General features: G+C 31.7%; 3 protein-coding genes across 6 annotated transcripts in view; 1 reads left to right on the forward strand and 2 right to left on the reverse strand.

Annotated features, from left to right (window-relative positions):
• LOC134708428 (uncharacterized) overlaps positions 1-21,753 on the reverse strand; it is a 145,756-nt gene that overhangs the window by 88,065 nt on the left and 35,938 nt on the right. The gene's annotated exons all lie outside the window — the stretch shown is intronic.
• Positions 4,304-15,785, reverse strand: LOC134708426 (uncharacterized). 3 transcript variants are annotated; one of them, XM_063568934.1, is made up of 10 exons: positions 15,665-15,785; positions 10,327-10,419; positions 9,741-9,858; positions 9,256-9,402; positions 8,608-8,712; positions 7,133-7,534; positions 6,349-6,560; positions 5,899-6,058; positions 5,042-5,148; positions 4,304-4,374 (listed from the first exon to the last, which is right to left on the reverse strand). In XM_063568934.1, the coding sequence occupies exons 2-10, from the start codon at positions 10,417-10,419 to the stop codon at positions 4,321-4,323; spliced, it is 1,398 nt and encodes a 465-aa protein (XP_063425004.1). In that variant the 5' UTR covers positions 15,665-15,785; the 3' UTR covers positions 4,304-4,320. The 3 variants fall into 3 exon arrangements, with proteins under 3 accessions (XP_063425004.1, XP_063425002.1, XP_063425003.1); XM_063568932.1 differs by lacking the exon at positions 15,665-15,785 and adding an exon at positions 11,046-11,163; XM_063568933.1 differs by lacking the exon at positions 15,665-15,785 and adding an exon at positions 11,042-11,154.
• Positions 20,435-21,753, forward strand: part of LOC134708427 (papilin-like) — a 170,289-nt gene continuing 168,970 nt past the window's right edge. The window contains exon 1 of one of the 2 annotated variants that reach the window (XM_063568937.1): positions 20,435-20,572. The gene's annotated coding sequence lies outside the window, so the exon portion shown is untranslated. Of the gene's footprint in view, positions 20,573-20,685; positions 20,705-21,753 lie in introns of those variants that run through there. The other variant, XM_063568940.1, reaches the window with a different exon arrangement.

The following is a 21,753-nucleotide window of genomic DNA, read 5'->3' on the forward strand; positions in this document are numbered from 1 at the left end:
ATCAATTACAGCTGATTAACGATTACAATTACAATTACCCCAACACTGGTTGATAGTGGGAGTGTAGCGGGGTTGCTTCCCCTCAGTATAGGTAGAACATATAAAGCCAGTCTTAATCAACTGAGCTAGGGAATCGATTCTTTGGCTCAGTGGGTTAACGCACTGACTGTCATGCAGACGACCGGGGTTCTAATCCGGGTGGTGACGATATGAATTTGTAGAGTAGATACATGCTCTCCAGTTACATCTAGCGCCTGACTAAAAAATCCACGATTGTTATCTGGAGTATAGCCAGGGTTTGTGTTGTTTATAAGAGTCATATATAAAGATATGATGACTCTTGTGGTGGGGGAATAGTGTAGTGGAGTTGCTTCCCCTCAGTACAGGTAGAACATATAAAGCCAGTCTTAATCAACTGAGCTAGGGAATCGATTCTTTGGCTTAGTGGGTTAACGCACTGACTGTCACGCAGACGACCGGGGTTCGAATCCTAGGGGTGACGATATGAATTTGTAGAGTATCGATAGTACATGCTCTCTGGTTACAGGTCTTCCAATGGATAGAAACAAGTGCCTGTGAATCAAATGCGAAATGCACTAGTGTGAACAGGGTACATTTACTACCAACTTAAGCAGTGCTATTAGAATTAGAATTTTGAAAGGGCAGATATTTTTTCAAATCCAGGAATTAAGCTGTCTGTTTTCATTTTTTATGTCTACATGTCTTTAAGTTCTAAAAGTCTGTTTTCATGGTGTTTTTCATTTTCTTTCACCTCAGTTAATTTTTTAATATCTGTTTTGAAAAAAATCATGACGTTCTTCCTAAAATCTATCATATAGAGACAGACATTTATATATAATTCCTTTAAAAAAAGTTAGACTGAGATAGTCAAACTCTCCATAAGATGATTAATGGAATACATTTTTCATGCTTATATATTGGTGAGTTTTGGATGTGTCTATGGGCCACTCGATATCTCTAGGCCGGAAGTCAGAATAAAATTCTAGGAATGTCTCGAAAGTTTTCGGTCATTTATACAGGTCTTAACAGGTTGTTATCTACGTCTTTGATATGGTCCCTTGATGACCCATGACGACGCAATTATATTTGTTTTAAAACGACCACTGTACACTGTGTGTATCTGGGTCAATTATAACGTGGTACTGTATGTTGTCTCGATAACATGTGAATTAATTATGTTTGAAGATTTAACCACGGGATACTGAGTGTGTATTTCATCATAGACTTACGGGAGAGAAGAATCTGGTTAACATATTGATATTTGATCGAAAAACAGAAAGATGATATTCTTATCAAAAGTATTTAATTCTATCGGAATCAAAGAAATATATACAAAATATATAAGTGTATTTATGTTTCTGAGGAAACTAGCAATCATGATTAAAATCAGAATATTTTCAGAGTTGCAATTAAGAAATAAGTACTTTATATTACAAGATACTCTGCTTTGGTATTTCTAAATATTCATTTGTAAAGGAAACATAAAAATTAAATCTAAATAAATTCTTGCATCCTACAAAAAAATGTTTTTAAACAATTAATTATTATATTTCTACGTTATTTATTTAATACCATTTTAGTATTTAGGTTTTATGAGTAATTATTATATATATATTTTTTTGTATTGTAATATATCTATAAAACGGAAAGTAAGATTTTAGTAAATATCTAAATCTTAAACAGTCGTGAATAAAAATACTTGTGTGTTTTCAATTCATAAAGCATGATTTTAAATCCTTGCAACTCACATCTTTACAACCGTGAATAACAACAAAATTTAATTACAACCATAATGTTGATTATTTGATACGGTTTTAGTATGGATAGAAGTCTTTGTTTATATTTTGTATAGTAATATATTCACATAGTGGATTGTTAGAATTTAAAAGTAGATTCTATCGATAATTAAACTGTCTCTCCGTAAAAATTTTAATACTTGACGTTCGTGTTTATTGATTATATAATATATTCAAAAGAATTTGAAAAAAAAATACTAACAGGAAGTTTTTTTTATAAAATTTAAATTCTTTTTTTGTTTGTTTGTTTTAATAGTTTAACCGTATAGCATCTACACATTTGTACTATATGGTACGGTTTTGAAAATTGTAATCATTGTGTTGACCAACTATCCTACACCTATTGATTTATTTACATTATAGATCACATTTCAAATCACACTATCGGTTTGCGTTCTCAAAAATCCGAATAAAATGTCAATGAATCAGGAGACACAACATTTAATGTAGGCTGTTTGACATTCGAATTCAACTTTTAGATTAATATATGTAATGATGCAAATGCGTATTCTTTTCCTGAGCATCGGTGAGATGCTTTCTATTTACTATTTCGTACGCTAAGATACTACTTGCATGCAATACTATTAAATTCACTCGACGTTGTGAAAGCTTATTTTCGTTTTTGTTATCTAAATTCAGGACACGGCAGAAAGAGCTTTACATGTGACTTTCAAAACGGTCATAATTTCTAACGGTATTCTGACCTCGAGTTGTTTCTCTTTAGTTTCTTTTTTGAGTCACTGTCCTATTATTAACTTTGACAATTTTGAAAAGCTACGGATTGTCTACTCAATGAATATATTCCTTAATTTTGTAATGTATTAAGCCTTTTAACTTTTTTCTTTCGAGCGTCACTGATGCTTTTTTTGTATCTACTGAACTCGTGTCTGGCGTACATCATTCTAATTCAGGTATCTTTTAATATCTACATACCTTTTTATATAAATTGGTTATTTTGAAAGTGTGTACAGGTATTCTTAAACTTTTGATTTAAGAAATTCTTCGGCAAAACTAAGTTTCCCAGTAGAATGTTTGAATCTATTTAAGTAAAATCAGGAATTCCTTAAAATTTTAGATGTTTTATGAGACCAAAATAAGTCTTTTCATAAGAGGTCCCAATCAATTGCATGCCACAGGTTTCACCGCATACAACATCTTCCATGAGTTAAGACAGCTTCAAATACGAGTTAAGAATATAAAGGCATTCATGTAGGAAACAAAATATAAAGATATGATAGATAAAATAAATGCATCCAGAATTCAACATTACAAAGCAAACTGAGTAGGTTTGTGCAATTTGCATAAGTCATCCGGTTAGTAGTAATTATGATTTTCTAGAATGTTTTATTGAAACGTTTTAAAAATAAAAATTTGTAGACAATTATTAATGTTTCAAAAACATTTTGAAGAAACGTTATATGGAACATTCAGAAAACGTTGAAATAAGGTTTTATGAAAAACGTTTCTGTCAACCTCTGAAAAACATTTTTAACACATTTGTGTAACAATGATGCATTAGTGCTACTACCATTACTTTGGTTTAAAAACTTATAATTGATTGTGCAGTGTTTTGTATATCATCCATTTCTTTATTTGTAATGCACCTGTTTAATTGATGAAAAAGCGACATCTCCATAAGCTTGGATGGATGGTTGGTTGTTTAATGATCGACCAGTGGCAAGTCAGATGCATATTCTTAATGGGAAGATGATAATATTATTAGAAATTAATACTAACTGGCTAAACCCTGTCTTGTAATAGACCAACATGATGTGCCAGATTTTTTGGTTCTAGCCCGACAGGCCAACAAGTCTTTGTTCTAACTCATTTGGGAAGAAGCGACAAATAATAATTTTATTGTCATTGGTTGGCAGGGCCAGAGTTCTCACCCAAGACCTCTGCAGTTGAGGCGAACACACTCACCATTACAACTTAAGCTCTAAAGGAAAATATTCTTTATGAAAAAAAAACTATGCCAAAGCAAATATAAAAAGGAAGATGTGGCATGATTCCCAATGAGACAACTATCCACAAAAGACCAAAATGACACAAACATTAACAATTATAGGTCACCGTACGACCTTAAACAATGAGCAAAGCCAATACCCCATAATCAGCTATAATAGACCCTGATAAGACAATGTAAAACAATTGAAATGAGAAAACTAACCACCTAATTTATGTAAAAAAAAATTAACGATAAACAAATATGTAACACATAAACAAAAGACAACCACTGAATTGAAAGCTTGTCAACCTCTCACTGTTTAAACTGGGTCCTGTTACCTTCAAAGTCAATTCAATAAGATTCTTGCATTGACAAGGATATGTCATATCTCTTTAACCGAGAATTTGACATATCATAATAATGTCAATCAATGATCTAGTTTATAGCCAAAGCTTCAATTGTTGCAGAAATTGGAATATAGTTTTTTGAACATCTTAAATAAATAGTATTGACAGGACTGAAATCAGTAGAATCAAGGTACTTTTAATCATTTATTTATTCAGACTCTAATTCATCTTGTGTTATGGTCTGTCCTTTTCTTGCAGGTTTCTGAAATTATAAAAAAAAGTAATTTGTTAACAAAATTAGTACCTTCAAGCACCCTATTAAAGCATTTAATTCTAGCCCCAGTTATAGTTGTTGTAATCCCTTTTAATCAAGCTCTCATGTATGCAAATTTAATACTAGTATAATCAATCAAGGAAAACTTCTGCAATTTTTGCATATCAAGTAATTTCTAAGATGGGCAAAAAACAAATAATATTTTACATGTCAAAATCAAATGCTACAAACATAAGTTTTAATTGTAGGATAAAGACAATAATTTTATTGTCAAGAACATGACAATAAAATTGAGAATGGAAATGGAGAATGTGTCAAAGAGACAACAACCCAACCAAATAAAAAAAACAACAGCAGAAGGTCACCAACAGGTCTTCAATGTTGCGAGAAATTCCCGCACCTGGAGAGGTGTCCTTCAGCTGGCCCCTAAACAAATATATACTAGTTCAGTGATAATGAACGCCATACTAATTTCCAAATTGTACACAAGAAACTAAAATTAAAATAATACAAGACTAACAAAGGCCAGAGGCTCCTGACTTGGGACAGGCGCAAAAATTGTCTTATCTAAGTATTCAAATTGCAAAAAATAAACTTTTAAATAAATAAGCCTTTCAGATAAATGTAAAAGATATTCTATTCAATACAAAAATACCTTATATTTTGGTCCTCCTGGCTTGTGCGGGGCCTGTTTTAGAAAGTCAATTAACACTTCCTCCATATCTGAAACCTTTGATTTTGGAAACACTCTTGCACAACATTCTGAAAAAGTATTACAGATTTTCTTATTATATTTAACTGTGTCGATCTTTTTTTTTTATATATTATTGGGACTCATATTTATGGCAGATTCCAAATCTATGGCATATGTGATGTTACAAATGTCAATCAAATCAAGTCTGTGCCAGATTTTCGTTTTTGACTATGGGAGATTGATAAATTGCATCATTTTCCAGGGAAAAAAAGGTAACAAATAAATGTCACAATTGAATAATGCCATATAAAATTGTCCCAGTCACAAAGATAGCTGAACCTTTAGATTTGAGCTTCCAGTCGAAAGTATTTCCCTTGCCAACGATTTGCGGATGGTTTAAAGAAAGATTTTACTGACATGTATCATCCCAAAGATGAGGACGAAATCTGCTGTACCTGTAGAAGCCCCAATTTTGCACAGAATTTGCCATATATTTGGAAACAACAAAAATCTGCCATCGAATAGGAAATATCAACTAGCCATTGATTATGACATTAAAAAAATCTGACATAGTTTTGGGATGATGTGAAGTCATATTCACCATAGATTTAGACTCTGCCGTAGATCTGGTACCCACCATAGATTTGAGTCCTATATATTTAATTACTTTATATAACGTTGCACTCTGTTTATGGATAAGTGAGAAATGTGATATTCAAATTTATCACATGAATTCTTTTTGAGATTAAAGTCAGATGAAAAATTTATTCTAATGTTAATGGCACTGGTGGTTCCACATATTTTTGTAATCAACTTACTCATGACTATCCTGCACAAAGGGTGACCTGTGAATGCCTCCTTCCCTTTTTGCCCCTTTAAACTGTATTTGGCCCATAACTGATTAGTGCCACACTTCTTCATCATCCGTCTTATACAGTCTGAACGGCTGTGACCACCTTGTGACACCAAATACTGGACCTACAAAATTACAATTTAGTCATGTTTTTATTTATGTATTTTCCCTGAAATTTAATGTTTGAGACACATTATATTTTCTAAGATAACTTGCACAACAATACATAAACAGACTCTTTCAATTTGTATCTCCAATTATGAATGCTCTATGCATTTAACCTATGAATTCAAAAGTAAAAAACATAAGTGAAATTAGAGTGCATCAGTTTGATAAAATCATAAAAGAAATGCTTCTTAAAGAGATGTCAAAGAGAACAAGAACCATATAAGAATAATCAGAGACACCAACTTACAAGTTTATTCTTGAAATGATCATCTTTCATTTTATCCTCAAGGTCCCTCATTTCATGTATGTAGTTGAGGGGGTGCTGAATAACATCTTCCACAATATTAGTCGCCACAACACCACCATGTCCTGTTGCAGCCAGCTGTGAAATGGCAGTTTTAATTTCTTTGATGCCATCCTCTAATGTTCTTAATTTTTGAACAATAACAGTTTGACAGTCTACAAGACAAATTGATAAAAATCTTAGAGAATTCAGCTACTGAGCTTGACAAAATATCAAATAGCCTATTTCTATGGTGAAAGTAAGTTCTACAATTGTCTTGGTATGATGTGCATGTTTTTTTTCTCATACATAAATACACTGGGTGAAATAAAAACTACAAGTCTTGTTAACTAAACATATTATCAACTGAAGGTTTAATGTCATCTTCCCAAATTTTTGGGACAGACATACTAGCAATGATGTTCTGGAAAATCAGAAATTATTGCTGCTATTATGTTCACTTATAACACATGTATAAGGAGATATTAAAAACATGATAAAGTTTTGTATACTGGTACCTTATTTACAGAAAATCAATAAATTTAACATACACTATACAGGATTTCAGACCAAACTGTGATTTTTATTTTTGAAAATGTGAGTACTAAATCATTGCATTCACAAGCTTGTCACATTTTACTTGATAATAAAATAATTTTCTATTTAAAAGAGTTAAAAGTGCTCTTCATTACATAAATGTATGTCTTTAGAATGATACATACATCATAAAATGCCATAGAACACTTACTACATGAGGAGTCTTGTCTGGATCGACCACTTGTAGATGGAATAGGCCTATATGCTGAATCCTGTCTTTTTGATACATCTCTATTTGGTGTAACCACCGATAACTGATCTGGCTGAGGCCTACATGTAGGACTAGAGTTAGGTCCTCTTGATACCTGTACATTTCTATTAGCATGATTAGGTGAAATAAACCTAGATTGGCTAGATTGATCAGGCCTACATGTCGGACTTGAGTTAAGCCCTCTTGATACAGGTGCATCTCTATTGGGTGATTTTAACCTAGATTCATCAGGCCGACATGTAGGACTTGAGCTCTGTGTCCTTGACCCATCACCGTCTGGTACAAATATAGGTGCCTTGGGTGCAGCTGGAAGTTTTTTCCTTGGTTCCTGTCCACTTTCTTCTACAATATACATTTTATATCAATATTAACACCAAAATGCCATTGAATATAATCATATATCCTTCATTTCTAATGCTTAACCATATGATAAGTTAAAGGAGTAAGTTCGGTAAGGGTCATATTTGGCCCCAATTATAAAGTTCAATGTTACAAGATAAAACATGTTTCAAGTTGACCTTAATACATGTGAGAAAGTTTTATAGAACAATTTCTGTCATAGTTTTATTTTAAAGCATTGATTTTAACATCCGAGTTAGGTCAAAGTAAGGCATTTTAATGAAATTCGACAAAATCGACAGGATTTCAGCCAAATTAAAGATCAGGACACATAGAGCACAGCCGTCGACAACCTTAATATTCAAGCTAAACATGTTAAATGTCTTTACAAACATTCTTGTCCAAGATCTTTTTTGTCGACGTATGCGCTCTATGTTTCCCGTCCAAATATCTATTGGGAATTTTCCCATTTTCCTTGTTTTTTCGTAGAAAATCAAAATGAGTACTATTTGTGACGTCATCTATAATACACAGGAACGTAATTTTGCAATAAAAAGACTTATTTTCTTTCTTGTCACTATATTAGCTATTATTCATTGTGGTATTGGTCAATAAATCCCAAAATGAAATTTAGGCTAAAAAAGGGGGCCAATTTAGGGCCTTTTCGAACCTACTCCTTTGTGAGAGACCCCCTAAAAAATTATGGAAGTCTATTATTTTGGATAAACTATCAAATCTTGGTATACAATAGATTGGGCTTATGCCTTATCTCAAGGATGTATTACATATCTTATACAAAAAATGCACCTTTTTGTATGTACAAAAACCTCTAGATCTGGGCCATATGGGTCATGGGGAAAATGTCAGAGACAACAACCCGACCAAAGAGCATTTGTAACAGATTACAGAGTGTAAAATAGGATGGAACAAGAATTCTATTAAGACTAACATAGGAAAGTCCAACCCTCACCATAAAAATCACTGCTATAATTTAAGCTGATATGAATGGTGCACAATTGTGTAAGAGCCTGGTAGAAAAGGAGACTCATTATAAGGGTGGGAATAGGAAAACATACCATCGTTACTATCAGAATCTCTTTCTTCACGCTGTCTTTTTTTGAACCTTCTCTGCTTTTGTACATGCAAGGTTAAGTCTGGTAATTTTTCATTATCAAGCTCTTCTGAAAGAAATTTTACAAATAAATTAGAGAATCAACAGCTGTGCTATGATTGATCACATGAACAAGGATCTAGCAAATTTTAACATAATTTCAAAGTTTGGTGTCCTTTACATGTATAAAAATAAAACGATGTCAAAAATTCACTCAAATAACTTGTTTTGACTGTTAAATCTCACTTACTTCATGAATTTTCTTCCCATTATTCTAAAACGTCCAAGAACATTCAAGAAGGCAACAGTTAAAAATGAAACGATTTTAAAACGGAAAATTGCTTAGCCATCTGAGGGATTTCTTTCAATTTTGAAGATAAAATTAAAACTATTGTTTTGTGACAATACTAGAGTACAAGTAATTGCAGACTCATTTTAATTAAGAGTTGCACTCGTTTTATTTAGCATGAAATCATTTTGCATTTTATGATTAAGTGTCTAAACGGCTATAGAGAATTTTATGCATGTGTAATACATGGTTAATAAAGCATGTGAGTTACTATTTAAAATATTGTTTAAGACATAAAAATAGCTTTTCACCAAATATACCTACCTCTATTATTTTCATCAGAATCATCAGAGATTAATCTGTCAGGCTTACTTATTACTCTTCCCTGTGCCACTTCCTGCTCTATTTCTGACTCGACATTACTCGTAACTTCAAACTTTTTGCAGTATTGATCTGCTTTATCATAGTCATCTGTTAAAACGTAAATGAACATATAAGTGTTAACAATTTACTACTCATATATCAAAATGATTGTCTTTTACAATAAAAAAAAAAGACATGAATGAAATACATGTAAGAACTTTAAACAATAAAGTGAAAACATAATCAATAACCATGCATGGTTATACAATACTTGTATGTATGTCTTAACTAGTCTATATATATATTGGATGGAGAGTTGTCTCATTGGCTTTCTTGCCATATCTTCTTAATTCTATGTTAAATTTCTGTCTATGCCCCAAGTTTATTTTTTTTTATATATATATCCTTCCCTGATAAACTGTATTCTAGACCATCAATTTGTTTACCTGTATGATGAAAAGTTCTAATAGGATGGGCGATCCACCTTTCCTTATCTGGTATCTCTCCTCTTCTAATTCTTTGGGCAATATTTATTGTGGTTGGGGGCCAGTAACAAACTGCATCCTAGAAATATAAAGTAAACAAATCTCAAACTCATAATTTATCAACAAAATATTTGATTTTCACATCACAGACTTTTGACACAGATAATTGTAAGCTTGATATTACCTTTTTCCTGGACTGGAGAACCATGAAATTAAATATTCAACTAATACAAAATTTCTATAGCCTTGTAGAGACTTCAGCCAATCAACAAAAATAAATGAATACACAAAAGTATAGTATGAAGTGAAAATCTATTTTTTTCAACATAAAATTATAATACACTAAGATGTTCATAAACTGTACTGTAGACAGGTGTAATTATGAACGGGATGTGATTTAGAAACTTGGTGACCGGCAGTACTAACACTGAGGAAAACTTCTGTACTAATACTATAAAGGATGTACATGTATGAAAAAGTATACATTGTTACGATTGTATAGTTATTTTTGAAACGAATGTTTTAAAAGTTACAAACATTATATTACCTCTCCAGATCCTTCGAGCCATGATAAGTGCACCACTTCAACTGATTTTTCTCTTAGAAACTCAACAACAACATACACATTATGGTTGGACATCTGAAAGATAATGCAAAGTAAAACTAGTTAAATACTGAATACCATGTACAATTAAATACAAATAAATGATGTTTCAGCTCATGGTGGCTACATGTACATTGATAGAATCTATTTTATCTGCATAATACAATGTACTTCACATCACATACATGACATATAAATCATCTTCTTGCCCATTCTTTAATGCACAATGCTTTCCATTTAAGTGTTAGTATTATCTACATGTACATTTGAACCATGCTCTCTACACTATTACACATACATGCATGTTTCTGTAACTTGAACATGAACATGCAAATTTACATGATTTGGTACAATGTACTCTTTTCTTTCAGCACTTAACCATGTTATCGTTGGGGAAAACACATTTATTACTGAGTAATTTCTGCTTGTCTCACCAGTTGGAGATTTAGTTCTGTGGGTAGAGCTTTGAAAAGTCTTGCATACATGTTATAAATAAACACACACACACACACACAGTCTGTGCCAAACAATTTGAGTTTGTCTGATTGAAAAAGAAATTTGGCGTTTTTACTACATGTACAGTAAATTTTTAACATATCAAATGTAATTATGTATATCATAATGGAGATATATATTAGCTCTATTCACTTTTACTTACTCACATTACATTTCATGCAGTATAGTTAAAAATGCTACTGGTTCATTCTGGTCCATATCTATGAGCATTGCCCTTTTGCCCAGCTTGTCAGGTGACAGGAGCTTCATCCTAGTATTTCTTGGTGAGGCTTTATAAACCCCAATCAGTCTTGAATCACAAGGTGCACGGAAAAGTGGTTCTGATCTTTCATAAACTCTACACAGCAACAATAATTTTTCAGGATCATTTGGATCAACTTGTTGAGTCCTTGAAATGATTTCACAACACTGGTTATTGTCCATGACAAAAGCATTGTTTGGTTGTTTAAATTTTAGAACACTTGACCTTCGAAAACTTTCTTCTCTCTTGGTACTATTGAATTTTTCCAGCTCATCTAATCTTTTCACAATTTGTACCATGGGACTCCTTCCTGATCTTACCATTTTTTTTAATTTCTGTAAATAGTTTTCAAAGGCAAATGCTGAACATTCATCTAAATTTCCATATTCTTTAGCTTCGTCTGTAATATGAAGTAAGCTGTGTACATTGTAAACCAAAAACTCTGGACCATAAATTATTCTTGCACTTTCAACGAAATACTCGAGCAGATTGTGTGCATAGTCAGCATGATTTTGGACTGAACTTGAACAAACCAATATTGATATTCCAACACTTAATGCCATGAAATTCTTATACATATCTGACCTTAAAATGTCTTTCAAGACAATTTTGCCAGTGTACAGAAGAAACTGCCTGAACTCAGTGGCTTTCCATCGATCAATTTCATCCATGTTTCTTGGTTTTCTGGCAAAAAATTCAGGAACAAATGATCGTAATCTAACTAGTTTGCGACCTATTTCTTGAACTTGTTGATTGGACAGTCTTACATCCAATTTGCCTCTTTTCCAAGTTAAAAGTAACTTCTTCATTACTCCAAGACATACTAGGTGCATGTAATCTAAAGGAAACTGTTTTATCATGTCTAATTTGTCCATTGGTAAATCACAAAATGGAGAGAGATAATTGTGATGTTCTTGATTTAAAGAGTTTCTAAATGATTCATTTGTTCTTAAGGTCAAGTTATTAATATCTTGGTAAGTCATCCTACCAATCCAATTTCCTTTTTGGGCACATTTATCACAGCCATAGTAGCCACAGTATAGTTTAGTTCCTTTAACAAAGGCTCTAGCAGGAGCATCACACACTATGCCTTTCAAATTCACTTTAATAGTGCGATTACCAGAAGGAAATCCATTTTGAAGTACATTGTCTAATTCTCTTATAGTTTCTCTCAAAAAATCTAGATTTGATGGCTTAGATCTTCCTAATGTTAAGGCAACTGGAAAAATTTGAACAGGCTTGATGTGAACCTTACAAATGACAGGCCACAGAGATGTGTTAGTGCTTTTGAACAATGGCAGACCATCAATATTGAATGATAAGCTAACTTCTGACAATTCACTCTGTTTTTCTTCTGACAGCGAAGAATAACAAGATTGCAGCTGTTGAACTATACCAAAAAAAATATATTCCATGCCTGATTTAATTTCTGTTGTTACATTTTTCATAGTTCCTAACAATGTTCTGGCAGAAGATCTTCAAGATCAATTGTAGGAAAACTGTTATCTGACACTGAAACAATTTCTTCTGGTTCATGCGACGCCAACTGTGGACAAGTATTGAATGATGAACTACAACGGCTGTCCACATCTTCAACTTCTTGTTCATGATTGAAGTGATGCTCAACATCACTGTTGTAATTGTCAGATAAGTTTTCTTGGGTAATAGCATGACTAGACGACTGCCTCAAAGCTCTTGAAGCAGCTATCCACTTTCTCTTGTATTCTTTTCTGTATTGTTTTCTACTTGTGCAGGTATCATCCATACTGTAAAGAACAAAAAAAAAACTCATGCAAACATGCAAATTTACATTTGTATATATATTTATCCCTTATTAAATGATATGGTGTCAACAATGGTCAAATTCAATGATAATTATATATAGGTATATTTTCGATAATATTGTAGTACAAACCTTCTCTTAAAAATTTATAGAAATCCATTCACTTAAACTTTAGTTATTGTTCAAAAAACTAAATGTGTCTTTGGACGACGACTACAACCATAATACAACGCAAATTTTTTTGGGGGTTGTACAAAAATTAATTTTGTACTTACATGTATAACCACTTTAAATATGTTACACAACATATTTAAGAGCAGTCAATGTGGTTCAAAACATCATTTATATCCAGCAGTAACAGATCTTTGTTGGATGTTTAAGGTAGATACATGGTATACCCGCATATGCCGCCATCTTGGATTGTATAATCACAGTAAAAAATCGGTCTAGTTATTTGAATAAATCTGCAAATTTGGAGACAGATTTGCAATTGAAAGGTTAGACTGTTTGATGATATAAAGAAAAGTTGGAAATTTATTTTATAATTCAAAATATTTGAACAATTATATTTGTTTTTGCTTTTAGAATCATTTCTTTCAAATGAGTTATGTAAGGGAAGATAACTCTGTTAGTAAAAAATTTATACTAGACTAATAGGGAAATTTTTTCATTTTACTTGTAGCAAGAAAACAAGTTCGGTGACACTATTTTTTCTTTTTATTTTCTTAAACTCTAGTACAAAACCTATCTTTTCACAATTTATTTAAAAATTCTATCTCATAGATTTTTTTTTATACACACAAATGTGTTTTTCCATTAACAATCTAACCAAATTTAGGCAATTTTCAACAACACATAGCTTGAAAAATAGCACGGTGACCCATGCTTTTTATTACATTTCTGAAAAAATCATACTCAAATCATCATTTTGGCTAAGTATAAGAAAATTCTGTCTCAAAAAAGATTTACTTATGATCTACCTTAAACATGTTAAATAATAAAAAAAATTAATCAGACATGCAAGCAAAGTTATTTGTGAAACCTTGGCAGCCTAAGTGAAATTTTTTAGAACATCCAGCAAAAAAGGATGTCAGTTTAGAATGACTTAAGATCAGGAATACATTTTGAAATTGTTCACGGATATATTTCTTCCATAAAGTATGCACCTGTCATGTCTGTAAATCAGTTAAACCTGAACACATTAAGTCTTTTAAACATCAAAATTTAGTTAAAAATATACATGAAATTTCACATAGACTGCGCTGGTTTGAAGTGTTAATTTTTGAAACATTCATCAATAATTTTAAAAAGGCAGATCTAAGACTACAGTGCTGGGTAGTAACCTACAATGTACATTGTTTAACAATATTTTTCTAAAGTTGTACTTTAATTTTTCAATTACTTTATGTAATTTTACATGTCCCGCATACAAAAAATCCTCTTGTCATGTATAATTACAGACCTACTGGGCACAAATTAAAGCATGATTAATTTTCGGTTTTGTTGAAACCACTTTTCAATGAATGAATAAATAGACAGAAAATCCTATGACCTAGAACATCTAAATATCCTTCATAATCATTAAAAGTTTAAGAAAAATTGGTCAGAGGTTTTCAAATTTACAAAACAACAATACATGGCATGCGTGCAAAGTTTCTTTTAGTCATCATTAAAAATATGCTCAGTTTAGAGCATTTTACTGACAATGCAGTCAAAATAATTATGACGTCTTGAAAGGCTATAGATCACATTTTTTTTTACCCCTTACATCGATAACATCCAAAAATAATAGCCTTTCAAGACGTCATAACTGTTTGAACTAGTACTACTGACAATGGACAAGTGACGTGTGTACTTGGCACATGCAAGAGTTCAAGTACATGTACTTCACTTTGATACATGTTACATTTAAAAATGTAGTAGATTTTTGCTGTTGCTTAAAGAAAGGCGTTCATATTTCTATATTCATGATATTCACATCAGAAAGCTGTACAAATTGTCATTTATATTATTTGACTATGCTACATGTAGTTAACATAAATAATTATGGTGTTTTTGGAGATTTGTTTTTATTTAACTCATGTGGAAATCAAACCAGTAGGCAGTACAGTGGCTTATCCAGGAAGTTCTTTATTTACGCTAAATACTGCTTCCTTCTTTGTTTTGTATCCTCGTCGCCATTGAAATATCGGAGCAAGACTGATGGTTCAGATACATGTAGTAATTTATAAACAATGGCTACAAAATATTCCATTGGTATCGCCGTAGTGACATTTATACGTGACAAGTAAGGAAATTTCCAAAAGGTTTGAGAGTGACATTCCCCAGAATAATCGCAGATATTACAGGGGGTTATAACCACTTTTTTGACAATCAATATATCATCGTCTCGTGGGTTTCCAGTATAAATGAATGTGGACATTTGGTTGGAACCCCCCTTTTATCTATTTTTAAAATGGCAGGATCCGCCACTGCAGTAGCCCATGAGGCATGACAAAATGACATATGAAGCAGTGGTGAATGTGAAATTGAAATTGTAAGCATGCAACAGTTCGTAATCTTCAATAATAATGAAGCTGTAACTGTATATCAGAAGAAGAAGAAGAAGTACGGTTAAATCTGTAAACACACTCATGCAATTCTATCACAAAATGTCATGGATGATTGATCGAGAAAAATAATGCAATAAATAATCTCAATTTCTACAAAATACATGGACTTTTAAATGGTTTTATAAATACCTCTTAGACTGAACTCAATTCTGTTAAATCAAAGCCAACAATCTCAATCGTATGACTGCAAAGTATTCTAAAAACTTTGTCTTTGGTATTCTGTAAGCTGATGATATGTTGTTTTCCAGGTTTAAAAAAGGCGGCGAGAGTATCCGTAAGTTTCGAACAAATTAAATCTAGTGATAATTTCTGCTTTAATACCATTTTTTTATCGTAAATAATACATTTTCTTAAATAAAATATAAATCTCCTAATATAATAATACTTTAGAGGTGCGATTTTTTTTTTTTTTTTTTTTTTTTTTTTTTTTTTTTTTTAATCACTTGTTGTTTTCTTTCATGTAAATATCACCAAGTATTCTAATAAGTTAAAGATAAATTTTTGTTCATATTTTTTAATCATATACTCCGCGCATGCAACAGTTCGTAATCTTCAATAATAATGAAGCTGTAACTGTATATCAGAAGAAGAAGAAGAAGAAGGAAAATATAGAAATAAAATACGAAACTATCAAATATGTTACCCTGGTTTCCGGTTCTACAGAAAAGAAACCAGTTTCAATTTAAGGCGCCAAATTTTGTTTAACGTATATAATATATTGGATATACTGTTCCTAGATAATAACATTTTGAGGATCAAAGATGACATTTTGTTTATCAAAAATTGAAAGTTATTATTCACAAAATTATTGTGGCAATATGAGAAACACGGTTATAAAAAGTTTTTCTATTCTGTATAAAAACACATTTTAGAAACATTATTAAAAAACAAATTAAAAACGTTGTTTTAAAATGTGTTATTTATATTCATTAAAAACATTTTTAAAAAACGTTTCTGTTACGTTTAAAAAATGTTTGCAGAAACATTTCTCCCATAGTTACAAAAAACGTTTCAATTTAACGTATTAAAAACATTTGTAAAACGTTTTTTCGACACTAACTTATTTGAAACCTTTAAAAAACGTTTCTAAAATGTTCTATGTTTGGTGGGGGGTTATCATCGGAAAAATTATGTACATTCCCAAGTAATAAATAAATTAGTCGAGCTTTAAAATAACTATTCAAATAAAAGCTGTAAATATATACTTTCAACTGGCTTCTTATATTCACAGTCAATTATTTTAATTCAAAAGCAAACACAAATTCAGCAACTATCTTTTGGTGACCCGGCAGTCAGCTGTCTCGGGTTCATGTATTGCTTTTCTTTTTTTAAAGAAAGCAGCTTGTTTACCTGTTTCTCTTAGGTCAACTGCTTGATTCAATCATCAACACAAATTACACAACTTTACAAGATGTGGGTGTCTATAGAAATTCTAAATTTAAATTTGGGAAAAACATAATTGTTTTAACTTTTGGTTTCTAAATTTAAATTTATGAAAACATGTTTCTTGAATTTTCGGTTTCTCTTTCTGTTGTAAAGTGTAGATCTGATTTTTTTTTTTATTTATCATTTTCCATTTTCTTCATATTTAACTTTACATTGTTGTACCTTATATAGATCAAATAAGAATAATCTACTTTTGAACTTAAATGTTTATAAGCATGTGGCATGATAAAATAAATGCAATCGGTTTAATATGGACGATGATCTTCATGTTCATGCTGGAATTTGTGTGGTATTTAGACAGCTTTTGTGATAAATTTGGCGGGAGTTTGGAAGATTTTAAAAAAAAAGAAGAAATTTATACAGTTTCCATTTGTTGATATCTGCAAACTTTTATAGGAAGCAAAAGTATGACATGAACACAGGCATATATATGATTAGTCCGAGATTACTCTGACGTCCGACGGCTGTTTAGCCAGACAAGCTGGGGCCGTGGTCCCACGGCCCCAGCTTGTCTGGCTAAACAGCCGTCGGACGTCAGAGTAATCTCGGACTAATATATGATTTAATGTCCATATCAATACTAATAATTAATTTACTTTTAAAAAGGGGCCAACTATTGGGACTTACTGTCACAGCTCTAGCACAGGCACTACTAGTCCAAATAATTATGACGTCTGGCAAGGCTATTTTAATTTTTTTCTGAGGCGTCCCAGAAAAAAAATTAAAATAGCCTTGCCAAACGTCATAATTATTTGGACTAAGGCTGTAAGGCAGTGGCGGATCCAGAGGGGGGGTTCCGGGGGTCCGCACCCCCCCTTTATTTTGGCCGATCAATGCATTTGAATCGGGACATATGTTTGCACCCCCCTGCACCCCCCCTTTGCCCTGGGCTAGCACCCCCCCTTTCGAAAATACCTGCATCCGCCACTGTAAGGCACTACTGTAGACGTTCTGTTCTGTATAAAAATATTGGCAATTGGAAGAAATAGTGTCCATATATATAATATAATGACATTTGAAGCCTTCTCTGGAGCATGCCTAGCAGGCCCCTAACTAGAGCCACAGGCACTAGATTTTTTATTTATGTCGTGCCCCTTTAATAAATCTCCGCCAAATTTCTTCAAAATGGTGAGGGGGGGATATCTTTTGTCATAATAATGCACCCCTCCCCCTAAATCTGTTTGTACAAGGACGTAAAACTTACTAATATATGTCTTTGGTTTGTATAAACATCTGTTGAAACGTTTGATCAAACAATGTCAAAGGTTTTTACATTAAGTTTAACTGTGTTACTCCTAAAACAATAGCAATGTTGAAAAAATAAATGTTTCATTTGTATCATCTCAAATAAAAATAATTAAGTAAACGAGAAAACACATCAGCCAGACAGCAGTAACAAAAACACCCAATACTGTTAAAATACAAAATAATAGCATTTCCCAAATAAAATTATACTTTCACAAACATTCTTTAAAAATGTTTTATGTCTTATTAACACTTTCAGTACAGATTTTTTTTTTGGGGGGGTGGGGGGCATTTGTATCGATTTATTAAAGAGGCACTAGCTACGACATAAATAAAAAATCTAATATATTATTGTTTTTTTTGCTCAATCAATAATGAAATGCAAATAGTGAAATGATACCTGTATGCATGGTTCACTTGCAAGTGAATAATTCGTTCTCATTGAATCAGTATTCATGTGAACTTCAATTTAACCCCATTGCTTCAGATGGATAACTTACAAATGAATTTTATGTGTTTTAAAGGAAAAGAATGTCAACATTGAAAGTGAAACAAAGGTAAATCATTTGATTGACTGATTCAATCCACAAATAATCATTCTCAAATAATAACAATATAAAAACAATGATAAACATTTATGTTTCATCTATAATATGAAATTAAATAGACCTAGAATAATCCAACAGCACGAGTTTGCTAACCTATTGTTTTGTCTATCAGCTCATAGATAATTTTTTCATGTGACCGTGATGTAATAAGTCAAGGTTTCTTCATGATTTTCTCCTGATTATTCAAATTTTTTAAAAGTCTATTCAAAATAACATAAACAATGTGGTGCACATGCATTGATAGTGTTGCATGGAACATTATTACCCTCTATCATGTCTATCAGATACCGGAATAATTTTTTTTTTTTTTTAAACTACCCTAGTAAACTGTGGTAAACACCTCAAGTCATGTTAATATTTGGAGTGGCTTTCTTGGTTTTTTTCCCCAATATGTTGCTAGATATTAAAATTTAAGGATCATACCAATAACTACCTGGGACATGTGTTAGGGTACTAATTACCTCATAATTTGTTAAAATTTTAAGCATAAGGAAGACATTTTAAGATTTTGTAATCTTGCTTAAATTAAATTTAAAGTTTGATTTTTTTTTATGTTAGTTTGTCAGGTTATTCAAATGTTTACTATACATATATACTAAACATCTATAGTAAAAGATTAGTGACAAAAATGTGTTCTATTATTTTATTGTAATAATTTATTTGTAAGCATAACTAAAACCTCTACACGTACTATGAGTATAAGGAGCCTACAGTAATTTAGAAAAAAATTAAAAGTCTTCCAACAGGAAGCAAATCTCTCAAGTGATAGTGAAAAGAGCATCAACACATTAGTCATGGTAGAAATATATAGTTGTTTTCCTTGTCAACATTGAAATGCACTATCATAACCTTGTTTCAGTGACCTTGATACCTTAAACATATATACGTGTTTCTCGTTTCTCGTTTTGTTTATATAGATTAGACCGTTGGTTTTCCCGTTTGAATGGTTTTACACTAGTAATTTTGGGGCCCTTTATAGCTTGTTGTTCGGTGTGAGACAAGGCTCCGTGTTGAAGGCCGTACTTTAACCTATATTGGTTTAATTTTTAAATTGTTATTTGGATGGAGAGTTGTCTCATTGGCACTCACACAACATCTTCCTATATCTATATATGGTATATATAGCAACACCCATGCACAAAATAATTCCATAAGGTATTAATAGAGGGTTCTTCGTGTTCTTTGGGATTTCACCTGAGAAGCATGCATTTCTGGGTTTTCAAATTTACTCATAATCTTCAATTTTATTTTTGATAAATAGTTGAGGGATTTAAAAATTCCAACGGAATTGTTTTGAAGTTTTAGTTTAATTTAAAAAACCATACTCTTACAATTGCAACAATAATGATAAAAAATTTGTAGAAATACCATGTAAACTAAAATAGCCAAAGTAAATTATTCATATTCATATATAAAAAAAGGAATGCAATCATTGTTATACAGGATATATATTGTTCCAGCTCACAGTAAACAATTGTGATAGTGATCATTATTGATGATATATTATATAGCCTCAGAGTACAATGCAAATTTTTATTGACACCTTATCAGCACTTTCAGGTAAAATTGCCTATAACTTAATCTTTTAATGTGTAGGTGCAGGTGATGGTTATTTGGATGTTGAAACCAACCATGCATGACCACAGTGACCATATAGAGGATATCCTTGATGACAGTTTTCATAGATATTCTGTTTACCTGAATGGCTGAAGGATTAAAGTAATAAAGTTATTGACAGGTAAAAAATTTATGTTTTGTTTATTGTTTCTGTTACCTGTAGTCTGCAGCTTTCGGAGGGTTGATGATAAAAGTTGATATTTATATATATATATTTCCCATTGGATGAAAAACTTAAAACTACTTATATCAAGTAAGTAAAAATTTGATTTATAATAAGCCAAAGAGTGAAATACTACTAGTGATTTTACTACTATAACAAATGATACAATTTAGATGCAGCAAGGGGGGGATTTGATTGATGTGCATTGCGCTGTTTATATAATTTATATGCATATTTGTCATGTTTGTGGTCAACTGTTTGTAAATTGTAGGTGTACATATATATTTGTCCGACCTTACAGTAACATGTACGACATGTATGTAACATTATATTTTAACTTAAGTTTTTGTAAACTAAATTTAGATTCAAAATTTACTTGCAACTTCCCCCTTATGAAAGACTTAGCTGTATTTTCATCCCTTTTACTAGGAAAATGCAATACTCCAGGGGATAATATTAGAAGAAAGATGGTGTTAAGTTTGAAGTTAGTGTCTTCTCTTTTTTGTATATGTGTAGCCACAGTTTTTTCAGGCTTAGCCTATACAAAACTGCTCTGTTTTATACATATATATAGCTTCATTTATAAACCCATCCATCATATACGTTCATTAGCTACTTAATTTAACTTTTTCCCATGCAATCCACATAAATAAGTAACCCCTGCGACAAATAACAATGAATCTTCAGTATTTGCCATAAGTCGGATATCTATCTACAAAATATTATATAGCTTTTATTGACCAGTGTAATCAAAGACACCATGGTAATAATAAATTAAGATACACCAGATTCAAGTTTCATCTTTATATGTCTCGCCAGTTGCGCTCAATTCAATACAGTTGACAGACTAAATCAAATAGGAAGTTTACAGGTATTTAAACTTTAAATTCAAACAAATTGTTCCAAATATGGTTTAGAAGAGTTGTAAATTCTTAAATGATTTCATTCCAAATCAAATTTCAAAACCACTCAACATGTTCAATGAAGCTTAAATTAGCTTTTGAATGAAAATAAGCAGACAACTATCATCCTGAGACAAATTGTCAAAATATAAGCTATAAAAATATAGGTATATGAAAATGTGGTTTATAAATATGTCTATTTCAGGGTCTCTGTCATTAACTGTTTTATCCTGTCAT

The sequence above is a fragment of the Mytilus trossulus genome, chromosome 2 (genome assembly GCF_036588685.1).
Source record: "Mytilus trossulus isolate FHL-02 chromosome 2, PNRI_Mtr1.1.1.hap1, whole genome shotgun sequence".
Classification (NCBI taxonomy): domain Eukaryota; kingdom Metazoa; phylum Mollusca; class Bivalvia; order Mytilida; family Mytilidae; genus Mytilus; species Mytilus trossulus.

Coding starts and splice junctions, on each gene's coding strand:
- LOC134708426 (XM_063568932.1), bottom strand. Junction 6,561..7,132: donor CAGACAAGACTCCTCATGTA/GTAAGTGTTCTA, acceptor TTTGTCTTGTAG/ACTGTCAAACTGTTATTGTT. Junction 6,059..6,348: donor ATCATTTCAAGAATAAACTT/GTAAGTTGGTGT, acceptor GTAATTTTGTAG/GTCCAGTATTTGGTGTCACA.